This window comes from Ambystoma mexicanum, chromosome 11, assembly GCF_040938575.1.
Source record: "Ambystoma mexicanum isolate Mex_15411 chromosome 11, UKY_AmexF1_1, whole genome shotgun sequence".
NCBI classification, from domain to species: Eukaryota; Metazoa; Chordata; class Amphibia; order Caudata; family Ambystomatidae; genus Ambystoma; species Ambystoma mexicanum.
Genome location: NC_090934.1, coordinates 78,580,190 through 78,592,977, shown reverse-complemented (window position 1 = coordinate 78,592,977; position 12,788 = coordinate 78,580,190). Strand labels below are relative to the sequence as shown.

At 41.0% G+C, this 12,788-nt stretch overlaps 1 protein-coding gene across 7 annotated transcripts in view; it reads left to right on the top strand.

Moving 5' to 3' along the window:
* DLGAP3 (DLG associated protein 3) overlaps positions 1 to 12,788 on the top strand; it is a 1,860,282-nt gene that overhangs the window by 1,448,358 nt on the left and 399,136 nt on the right. For 4 of the 7 annotated variants that reach the window (XM_069622569.1, XM_069622570.1, XM_069622568.1 and 1 more), the window contains 2 exons: positions 588 to 793; positions 4,925 to 5,039. The exons of 2 other annotated variants lie outside the window; for them this stretch is intronic. In XM_069622569.1, the coding sequence (XP_069478670.1) occupies positions 588 to 793; positions 4,925 to 5,039 (321 nt within the window). The remainder of the gene's footprint in view (positions 1 to 587; positions 794 to 4,924; positions 5,040 to 12,788) is intronic. One more of the 7 variants, XM_069622571.1, reaches the window with a different exon arrangement.

Sequence of the window (12,788 nt, the reverse complement as noted above, 5' to 3'; positions counted from 1 at the left end):
TTCTAGCAGCGCAAGGATTTCTGTGTTCAGATGGTGATATCTGGGTTTTTTTTGTCTCTTGATTGTTTCTGTATATTGTAGAACAGGATGTTTATGGGATTCTTCCCGGCGTTCTGCGTTCTGCACTTTAAACTACTTTTCTCATTCAGCAAAGCTAGTCCAATTACTCTGTGCTGAAATAGGAGAACTATTGACCCTCTAAGGTTTTTCCTTATGTAACTCAGATAGGATTACCCATGACACCATAAGGTAAAGGTTCAGTGCCCAAGTCCATTTCAGTCTAAACATGAGTCTAGACGGAGTGTGTTTAATTTTGTGGGCTGAACCAGAAACAATGTTTTAATGGGGGGTAATGTTCGTATGTGTGCTCGAAAATGCTTGAATGTTGTAATGAATGGGGCCTTGTTTTCTGTCGTTGTAGTTCCATAACCAGAAAGAAAAGTGAAAGGCTTTGAGAATATTTCAGTCATTGTACAATGGCATGAGACACGTTGCACTCCTACCCACTCTCACAGCCCTCCCCCTTCCTGCCCCTCACGAACTAGGAATCTAGGAAGGGCATAACAAGCTATTCCCTTCTTGTCTAGGTGCCACAGGATGAGTGGGGTGGGTATCCTGGGGCTGGCAAGGAGGGTGAGATCCCCTGCCGCCGGATGCGGAGTGGTAGTTATATCAAAGCCATGGGGGACGATGACAGCGGGGACTCAGACACCAGCACCAGGATGTCACCCAAGGGCGTTTCTCGCCGAGACGGCTTTCGCAGGTCCTCCAGCATTGACCAGCCTCGGACTAAGTAAGAATTATTATGTGTTTGTCTGTCTATCTGTCAGTACACCATACCTGTCTGATCACATTGTTTTCCATCTGTCCCGTGCAATGCAAAAATGTCGTTTGTCTACTTGAAATGCTTACTAGCAAGGGTGGGGTGGACTTACGTGTCTGGTCAAAGAAGAAGTTGAATTAATTGTTCTCCCTTTTCTGAGAAGGGTTCAGAATTGTATGGGAAATTAATTAGTGATCTAACAGTGTATCTTTCCTTCCATTGTGCCTCACTGGTCATTCATTCATGAATTCAGTCATCCATCAATTCCTCCACCTGGCGAACTTTCCTTCTAAGCAATCTATGTGCACATCTCCTTCTTCCACGTTGGCATCTTTCTCCCAACATTACAGCATGTTATCTCCCGGCATCCAGGTAGTACCATGATGAAACTGAATAAAGTGATCAAAACTCACACAGCGAACAAACGGAGGCATCAGGGCTTGCAAACTACGGCACATAAACATTCCAAAAGGTCAGAAACAGGTTGGTTGTGATGAGGCGCTTTATTTGCAGTGGGTGGCTCATGTGAATTGGCTATTGTTACATAGTGTAAGCTGTAGGCCCAAGACTAACAATTCTCACAAGGGATCCATAATAGACTTTGGCAAAACATGTACTGCTGGGTGGAAGTGTTAGAAGCTGGTATGGAGTACACCGGGAAAATGTGCCAGTTGATACTAGCCGGATATGCCAATGATGGACTTTACTGAAAAAGAAGAGGTGTGATTTCAGACTTAGCAGTTGTGGAAAAGCACTCAAGGGTCCTGGATTTGGGCAGTGGTGGCTGACTCATATTGGGTTTTGGGAGGGTGGGGACGATGATGGGGGTTACTGGCACACGTTCAGCAGATGCTAGGAAAAGATTCAAGACAAATTTAAGAGCTACTGCACATTTTCTCTGGTTGAGTGGATGGTGGTTTGCTTGAACAACAAGGACACTAGGTTGAAGACACTATAAGTCATTGCTCCGGAGTCATCCATCGGCCAATGTGCATATGCCAATCCCTAGTTAGTGTAGGCAGAGACTGTGTTGAGAGAAAGGTCAAACCAATACAATGCTGAGGTCAGTGAGCATAGAAAGGTGGGGGGGGGCTGTGTCCTCATAGCTATAGACAAGTGGACGAGGATAACAGATTAATTGATCAAAAGGTACTGGGAATGAAAGAGGCAAAGATTGGTAAATAAGTGGTGACAGGTGATGGACAGTGGAGCAGTGGTGTCCTTTCACAGTCCGGGGGTTGTTTGTTTGCATTTCATAGTCATCTTGACTCAATGCATTTCTAAATGCTTCCCCAAGCTTGAGTATTTCATAGGTTGTGTGCTATTTGACCCCATACCCGAATCAAACTCTGGGGTCTTGGATGTTTCAATTAATGAAGATTAATTGAGTTTACTGGTGACCAAATCAATGGTTAGGGTGTTGTAGAAGAGAGACGCTGGTTATGTAGATGAGAGAGGCTAGTTGTATGAGCTCAGGTCAGCGAGCAAGGAGGCCCTCTGCCATATCGGTCCAACCACTCATCCCCATCGCCCTCTATCTCCCTTTTAATGTGAATGCATTCATCACTGTCACTCTTTCTCTGCGTGTGAATGAATCATTACCACCTCCTCTCTGTGTGAATGCTGATGCACATCTAAGCAGATATGTTCTCAATGTAGGGTTCTGGAAGCTCTCAGAACATGTGCAATGCTCACTGTTAATCTGTATTCATCTGCTTGTGTCGCTATCAGATTGTCTCGCACATTTGCTTTCTTGATTATTTTTGCCTCTCTTTATTTCTATTGTTTCTCCCCTTCAAAGCCCTCAGCAGTCGTTATCTCGGTTGGTCTGCATCCATTGTGTCCCCTTCCCTCCAAGTCTCTCTTGCTTCCTCTTCTCGACACTCTTTATCTTTTCCACTTTATTTTGTTCTATACACTTCTCTTTCTCCCCCTCTCCCTTTTTTCTTCTATTTTTCTCTTTTCATCTTATCCTCCTATTTCTTGTTTTCCTTTGCTTCCTTTCACTTCAATTTCACCTTTGTCCTCTTTCTTTCTTTCACTTTGCCCATTTCTAATTCACTGTTTTTCTATAAATGCAGAAACATGCACACATGCATGTATTTTCAGATATATATATATATATATATATATATATTTATATAAGAACTTTGTGTGTGTATTGTATGTGAGAGGGTGCCTATCTCTTCTCCTCCTTACCCAATGTTTGCTGTTTCCAATCTCTCTACCTGCCCACCCCACCCCGCCCACCTCTCTTCCCCCTATATATTTTTCTACATTTTACATTTATTACAGTTGTGGTTATTGGCTTGAATGCCAAGCAAGTGTTGCCAATGTAAAATATTGGAAGTGATACAGAATTGAAGCTTTGAAGTATTCTTGGTTGTCTCTCATCTGCTTTGAACTATTCTTGGTTTTCTCTCATCTTCTCGCCTTGTGTATGGTTTTTTTTGAAAAAACTCCTTATTCTTCAAACCATATCTCCTTTTCATTTAATTTCTTCTTTCCATCTCTCCTTCTCACTCATTGTCTAGCTTCTCTCCCGTTCTCACTCGTTACCTCACTAGTGTCCTTTATTCCATATTTAATACTTCCCTATTTCTGTCACATTAATATTTTCTGCCTCTTCCAACCAGTTCCTCTCTCGTAATTTTCATTCCTTGTCATCAGAACTATTCCCTCTCCAAACTCGTCCTTATCTCCTCTACTTTGCATTTCCAGATTTTACCCTGTCTTGTGCTCTGTGACATTTTTGTACGTTCTGTCTTTCATTTGTTACCCTCATTTCCTTCCTACCCCTATTACCCAGTAACCGGTCTACCTCATCCTGCTCTTCCCCTCTTAAACCCCTTTGCCATCTCTCTTTACTCAGTCTATGCTCTCATTGCCCAATACTCACCCCCTCGTTTTTTATTGTCTCCTTTCCTGCGCCCTTCTTTACTTCACGCTACTGCTTCTCTATTTGCTCTTGATATCCTTTATTTCCCTCCTCTGAATGCTCAAATCTTCTTGCCCAAAACAGCTACCACCTAAAAATATTCATCATTCATATCTCATTTACTTTCATTGCAGAATGTCTGCACTCCTTCTCTGTGCCATGTGCATATTCTATCCCTTTTTCCTCTTAACCTTTCTGCTACTAATTGTTCTACCATACTCTTCCCTTGCTTCGTTTTTCTCCACTTCCATCCCGCTTCCCAATTTATTATATTTGCTTTACCATACACCTGCTTTTCCCTTTCTCCTTTACTTGTTGCTAACTGTTCCCTCCTGTTATTCTCTTAGACCACCTTCCCCTCTTCTCCCCCACTCCCCACCTTTCTGGCTTCCTTTACTAGTTTGCTTCCTCAAAACAATACCACTTCTCTTCTTCCTGTTTTTTTTTCTTCCCTATCTTGTACTTTCTCCCCCTATATCCTTCTCCCTTTCCACCCCCTCCCCTTCTTTCTCTGCTCCTTTCTTATGCCCATTTTCTCCACCTTCCTACTTTTCACCAATGCATCCTACTCTGTCCTTTACTTTGCTGCCCATCTTAACACTTTCTCTCCATCTCTTCTTCTCTCCCATCCTCCTTTTCCCATATTTGCTATTTTCACACTCTCCTCTCCTTTTCTACTATACATAATCCACTTCGCGCATCTCTTCTTCCTTTGTCATGTGGTGCCCTACATATTTTCCTTGAGGGATGATCTCCTTTTCCCCCATACTCTCCCTTCTCCTTTATCCCTTCCTCATGTTCTCCCCCTGCTTCTTCACCACATAATTCCTCCTTTCGCTGTTGGTACCGACCCTCGTCCAATCTATTCTTCCTACTCTATTCGGTACTCCCTGGCTTTCCTTTTATCAATTCAGCTCCTCATAATCATACTTTCTTGCTCCTAACAGCCTCTTTCTGTCTCAGTCTGCTCCCCTTCTTTCACTTTTTTCTGTTCCTTGCTCTTTTATCCTCCCATCTTCATTCCAATACTCCGTCATTCCTCGTTTAACCCAACTACCCCTTCCCTCCCCCTTTCACCGACTAAAGATGAAATGCTCTCCATTATTTGCCAATGTTCTCCCTTATATTTCTGTCGGAAACATTTTCCCCCTGTCTCCCATTAGGTTTTCGTTTAAGCGTTATTCTGACTCATATATCTGTAACTGTCCCAGCTGCTGCACTCCGCCCAAAATCCATCCTCGTGGGCAGGGCTATGGACGCTCCCTCACCACTGGCCAGGTAAGTGCTCTGCAGGTGTGGTGGGTCCTCGTCTAACTCAGTGTAGGCTCCAAGAGTGGTACATGTGGTGACAGACATTGCTGGCTGCCATATTGGCTGATGATGGCGTGTGAATCATTGTTGCCTCCCACAGAACATGTCTAACTCGAGCAGCGGAACCCCTCATTTCTGCGTGTTTGCCCTGCTCCACTAACCTGCATTGCACATGTGGGTACCGTCCTGTTTGCAGTCAGAAAATTCAGGTGCAGTTTGCCCTCTATTGACTAATAGCTGAAAAAAACACCCCTCTATAATGATACCACTCTATCTATATTACATACTTGCAATTATAGTGCTCTCTGTTGATCATATACTCGGACACGTCTTTCCCTGTTTTCTATACATTACAATAACCTCTTCCACTCGGTCACTGTTATCCATGCATGTACATCATTTTGACTATCTACCCGTCAGTAGCCTCTTTCAGTGGCCAACACCAGGCAGACAGACCCTAATCTTGCCAGGTGACAGAAACATGTCATAAGCGTTCCCTCCAGCAAGCAGAGGTGTTGTATTATGCCACTCAGCATCCAGAGACTATTGCACTGTAGTTCATATTCACCAAAGCTGTGGCTAAGGCCTTACAATAGATTTTCTGTCCAGGATGGTTTTACATAGGAGGTCTTTTATGGTTCGAGCTCTTAGTTGATGAGCCATGTCATATATAATTTAAAGCTAACAATTAATCAGCATGAGTAACCATTATCGCCCCAAAATGAATGGTCTTAACGAAAGGTTGAATGCCACATTGAAGACCATTCTCAAGGCCTTTGCCCTGGAAATTTGGCAAATGTGAAAATTGTGGCTACCAATAAGCCACATGCTGCTCAGGTTCAATAACTAAAATGATAACAAAATGTACACCCCACTTATGATACATTCCCAATAGCACAGTACACAGTGTGCAAACACAGAATGTTGAAATGTACTCAGTAGCAAAGACACACAGAGACTCTAAGTGACGTTAAACAATATACATATTCTAACGCACAGCAACAATTTTCCCTAAATCTCTTTAAAATTATGATCACAAATTCTGTACATAGTTCATGTGAAAAGGATGAAATTTCAGATTTATTTTTGGTCGTGGGTAGAGGGAATGGATCCATAGCCGCACTCTGAACCTATTTCATGCTTCTGTCCTTACATGACCCTACAGCTCTCTAAGGACCATTCTGTTATGAACCCCGCTTAGGTTAAAGACGGGGTCATGTCTGGTCTTCTCTGTCTCCCCTCATGGATGTCAAATGGCATCTTGTGATGATGCTACGAATCTGAGTGTATGAAACATCCATCTAATAATAAGTGGCATCTCCCTACTCCCATATGATGGACCGTCCCGCTGCTGCTTTTTGCCAATTTGCACAGGAAGCCAGACATCTAAAATGGCAGATCCATATACTTTAAAAAGTATACTCATACCTGTCAACTCACCCAACAGGTATCACCACCCCTAGAGACAGTTAGCGCACCCACGAGTCCACTTGCCCATCCGTAATCATCTCACACGCATTAACAAAATTCGTATTTTTTCACCAGGTTTGGCATTCATGGAGGGCAAATCAAATCCAAAGCCACTCAATGTGGATATTTGGAAGGACCTGATACACTGTCTGATGCGCTCAAAAATAAACAGATGTCATGTAGGATAGATAAGAACTTGAAATCGATTGAACTAGAGGTCCAAGACATTTTTGACATATTTAAAAATCCTGCAGCAGTGTCCCGTACTAACACTCTAACATCAGCAGGTCCTGATCCAGCTGAAATAGGTGTACGCTGGGGCTCCGCTACGCAATTAGCATTAAAGAGTTTGAATCCATTGCGATCTGCTGGCCAAGAATTAATTGAGTCCGATAAAGATGTAGGCCAATTACCTCTACTCGATTCTAAAAGTAACAATAACACAATTCTAAGTACGGGAGTGGGTAACTCTGTTTAATTTCGATCTAAATCTACGAGTATGAATAAATGACTGCCTACAGACGGTAATGTACCTCCAAAACGAGACTTGCCTGAATTAAATGGTCAGCAAGATTCAACTTTTGCAGAGGTATGTGCACAATGCTTAAACAACAATGCAGCAAGTACCATTATGGAACACACAAGTCAGTCACAGTTGACTGAGAATTTTGTTCGAAACATTATTGAGGAGATTTTGAATAGAAATAATCTGGAGGCACATCCATCTAGTAATACTAGGAGCCCTTCATCACCACATATGGGCAGTAATGGGTTAAAGCCACTGCAACATGTACCTCTATATCGTGAGGAAAAAAATAACAGTATAAATGTAACTAATGTATGAGGAGATGAGCAGAGAAAAAAATAGCTGACCACAAAACTGATGACTATCGATTTCCTAACTATCAGTCAAATTATTTAAGGAAAGTTAACTTTCCTCAAGAACCGAGTCTGATGCAATGGCAGCGTATCCTTGTCTGTCTTTTTTGTCCTTGGCTACTAGACTAATGGCATTAAGTAGGAGTCTTGCATTTGAGGATATGTTACGTCCTTTTACATAACCTGTTTGGTCCGCTTTTATCAAATTTGGGAGGGAAGATTCAATTCTATTAGCAAGTATTTTAGCAAAAATGTTGCTTTCTATATTAATAAGAGAAATGGGTCGATAATTGCTGGGGAGGGAAGGGTCTTTGTCAGGTTTAGGGAAAATGATAAGTAGAGCTTCTGAAAATGATCCAGAGGAAGATTCTTGCGATATGAAATATGAGAATAGTGTTTTGAGTTTAGGTGTTAATATCTGGCATAAATTGATGTATAATTCGGTTGATAATCCATCTGGCCCGGGTGCTTTGCCTTTGCCCAGGCTATGAATACGTTTCGTGATCTCTGAGGAGGTAATATCGTTATCAAGGTGAGAAAGGTCTAATCTGGGGTATGAAGTGCAGCTAATATTTTAAAAAAAGGAATCCATTTTATTTTTTGGAATAGATCTTTCGCGTGTGTATAAATCTGTATAACATTTTCTGAAGCATTCAAGTATTTTGTCACGGCGGTGATGAGATATACCTTGAGTGTCTTTAATATGTGAAATTTGAACTCTTTCTTTTTTGGTTTTTAAATATGAAGCCAACATTTTGCCCGCTTTATTTGTAGTTTGGTATATTTTTGTTTTATATTTAAGTATGGTTCCTGCTGCAAGTTCTGTTATTTCTTTATTAATTTCAAAGCGTAGTTTAATAACTTGCCGTAAGTTTGTTGAGTTAGTGTCTGCATAATAGCTTTGTTCTGTAAGGGTGAGTTTGGAGTAAAGGTCATCTAGGTTTTTTTTTTCTAATTTTCTTGTTCCTACCGGAGAGGCCCTTATGTAACCTCTCAAGGCGGCTTTGAATGCATCCCAATTATTGACAACCGAGGTATCACTGTCATGTTCCAATCCCTACGCTGGCACGGATTTGGTGAGAAATTTATCTCACTGGTAAAACTTCTATATTCAGCCCCCAAATCCGCTATTTATTTAAATGGACAAACATCTTCATTCTTTTCCTTACTCAGAGGAACACGGCAGGGCTGCCCCTTCTCACCGCTATTATATATTCTGTCACTTGAACCGCTGCTGGAATCAATAAGATTAAACAAAAATATCCCAGGGATTCAAGCAGGCACCTCAATAACCAAAATTGCTGCTTATGCCGACGATATTCTTATCCTAATAAAAAACCCTAAGCTCCACATACCAAACCTCTTAGATACTCTATCTCAGTTCGGCATGTATCAGGATATAAATTTAACAGACAAAAATCAGAAATTATGCCATTAAATCCCTATTGCCTCAAGCATGACAACAAATCTTTTGGTCTCAAATGGTGTAGTGGATCCATAAAATATTTAGGACTTCGTTTTGCCCCTACAATTCAAGAAACCATCAAGCTCAACACTAAAACACTATTGGATACCCTGAAAGATTATACAGCCAACTGGTCCCCTCTATACCTCTCCTGGTGGGGGCGTTTGGACACAATTAAAATGATGCTGTCCCCTATTGTACTTTACTATCTTCTCTCCGTCCCTCTATCCCTTACCTTTTTAAAATCTATATATTCCATACTACTAAATTTTCTATGGGGGATAGGAAAAAGCAGAAGAATTGCGCTAACCAAACTCAAAGCACCTTATGAAATGGGTGGTGTTAAATTCCCTGATTTTAAGCTATACCACTCTGCATTTCTCATAAAACAATCTCGCCAATGGTTCACCGATCCCGAATTTGCCGATATCCCTATATGGTGTACAATAGAGAAACATATAGTTCATCCACACAATATTACTGACCATATATACATCTTTAAATACACTACTAAGAACATCTCGGAACCTATCAAAGCATCCGTTTCAGCTCTACAATCCTTTCTCTTCCCCCATACCAAAAACCCCAATAAATACCTATCCCCTTTACTATGGCATAATAAGAATATAGTTATTAATAAAAAAGACCCTTCATCGCAAAGCATGGATTGGAAAAGGAATTAGATTCATCCAACACATTATAGATGGTCCTTCTATTCTCTCCTTCCAACAACTCTCTACCATGTTCACCATACCCAAGACTGACTTTCAGTTTTACAATAAATTAATCAACTCAATCAATTAATCAAGACTACTACAGCTTACCATGACAGGGGAGGTCAGAGCCTCAAAAATATATAATATGCGAACCGCAACATTTAATATGTGCCCAATTCGTCTGAAATGGGAACTTGACTTAGGATATAAGTTTGAAGACCACATATGGCTCCACCTGTTTTCTAGAATCAAACAAGTATCTGTCTCAGCCAACATTACACAACACTACTATTTCTTTATTCACAGAGCATTCATTACTCCGGCTAAATTAGCGAAGGCCAACCAGAACAATGACGCTAAATGTTGGTCATGTGGCCTATCTCCTGCTACTTATATGCATATGTTCTTTGAATGTTCATATATTGTCAAATTTTGGTATGACATTTGGAAATGCATTCAGTGCATCTTCTCCGTAGATGTACCGTTTTCTCCTGTAAGTATATTTTTAGGAAGTGTGGCCATTACAACACATATTCCACCGAACTCTGCCAGATTTTATGACCTATTCATCTGCATAGCCTTAAAATGTATTACAGCAAACTGGAAAGACTTTTGATCGCTCTCTACCAGAGCATGGTGAAACGCTATATGTCAAACTCATAAATTGGAAATGTGCATGGCTAAAAATCTTAATTCAATTCCTAAATATAACGCTAAATGGTACTATTTCACATGTTATCTCAACTGTTTCTATGCAACTGCTCATGGCTCCTGATTATGCATTCCTATGCTTACGTTACTAACCGAATGACTATATGTATATACAAATGCTTGTTTTTAATTATTACAGCAATAGAAAAATCAGTTTTATGAAATAACCTGTTATACCCATCTTCCCCCCTTCACCTTGCTCCCTTCTGTTTCCAGTATGTTTGCTGTCTGTTTCCCTGTTTTGTCTCCCCATTTCTCTACTCATATCTCCATACTAGTTACTCATTACAGATATGCATTATGTTAATCCAGGTTTAATTAGCACTATCTCCAATTTCTACTTCATTCTTGTTCAACTTTACACATCAAACAAATTCAAAGTTTATATATCTTGGATTAGCTAATATCCTCACATTTTAAAAACTGTTATCTCTGTTCATTCTGTATGATTACCAGTTTTACTCAAAGTCTGTAATGTGCTAACACATGTAATTATATCTGTATCTTGAACAATAAAAATTATTTAAAAAAATTAAAAAAAAGAACCGAGTCTGATATTACAGTATATTTTTGATGAGGCTCGACCCTGGTCATTGAACAGACCATACATTCTAAGCCTGTTTGCAGATATTCCTGAACTAAATCTAATTGCGTCAGCAGATATAAAGTTGGTGGATTACACTCATGCATATAGATTCAACTATGTGTGACTGGTGATTCCATCACCTCTTATAAGAGCCCCGTTATTGAAAGAAGCCGGTACTTTACAGAGAATAGGCTTTGATATCTTCAATTATCAGCATATCACTTCTAATGTTGTAGCAGGTACACATAATATGGAAAAAACTGACCCGCCTGAATATTCAAGAGTTGAAACCATGAAAAACCAAGACCCTGATAATGGAATCCTCAAAGGCTTGCTTGAATGGCGAGTCCTAGCGCTATCTTTGAAAGACTCAATCTCGCAACTGAAAGCCTTAGGGAAACCTCGTTAGCACAAAGGTTAACCTCAGCATTGTATCGTGGAATTCAAGAGGAAGTTCCCATTTTGCTGTAAATAAGAAAGTATGTGAATCCCTGGCCTGCTATGACTTTATTTTATTGCAGGAAACTTGGGTTACAGGACTCATGGTTTGGGACGGATTTGAGATTTTGAGTATTCAAGCTAAATCTGGAAATAAGGGTCGCCCTAAAGGAGGTCTTGCCCTCGCAATGCATAATGACGAATCATTATTAGTTGAATCTGAAGTTCACATCTTGGATACAATTATGGCGGTGACATTTAGAATACTTACTGAAGAGGGTCCAGTGTATTTAATGATAATTAATATCTATTGGAATGCTCTCGAATATATAGATAGTATTTTGGAATTGGCTATTGGAAAATTGGATACACTAATAGACGATTGGCTGGATCAATTATTCTTGCGGGTGACCTAAATGCGGACTGTAATATGCATAACAGCGGCATGGTTTGTGCAATGACCTCCCAGGGTGATCGCAAGTCTAATGATAGAAGTAAAATGTATAGAGCAAGTCTATGGTTGGTGTTTGCGAAAAGTTGGGGCTTAAATATCATGTATAACTTGATACCAACCTGGCATGCAAGAGGGGAATTCTTCATAATTGACTACATGTTTATAAGGACAGAATTATATCTAAGAATTGGTAATATGGAGGTTCAGTCCACCGATTTTAGTGATCATGCAATGCTGTCTTGTGTGATGCTGGAAATGCATCGGAGGGACAGGGCCTCCGTATCCTTGTCCTTTACTGCCTTTTATTGTGTGTTCTGTTGTGTTTTCCGTGCAGGAGGTGGGACTCCTGGCGGTGGAGCTCTCTCTTTTGGTTTGGTGTACAGACCCATGGGATACCGTTATGGCACCCATGGGTAGGGGTACAACCCTGTGCCCCTAGTGTATGTTTTTGGGCACCTGTGTGTGGCCCACAGAGCAGGGTATGGGCTGGTGGCAGCTCCATGCTGAATTTGACAGGTGCTCTGAGTATCCTCCATTTTGGGATACCCAGGCCCTGCCATTGGAATCAGATGATTCCTGATAGGAAACAAGATGGCCCCTGTGGCCTCTTGCTTTCTGTTGCCTGTTACCTTGTTTTCCCAAAGTCCTTGGAAGCCCTGACTCTGTCCCTTCCCCCTGACTGGATGTTGGGTGGAAGTTTCATATATTGTGTTGTTGTGAAGTCCAGGCTAGACTGGCTGAAGCCTTCGCAGTGACTGTATGTTGTGGGTACACCCTGTGGGTGGGACCTTGGTGAATGGAGTGTGTGACGAATACGCATTCTGTGTTGTGGATGTCTAGTAGCTGGTGTTTGACACAATGACTGAGACAGCCCTGCCCGAAACTGGTATGAATGCAGTGTGGAGTGTTTAATGGCTGGGTACTTGTCCCAATACACATAAATTGTTATGAGTGTCTGGAGAGAAGTGAATGGCATGAATGCACTATGCACCTGATT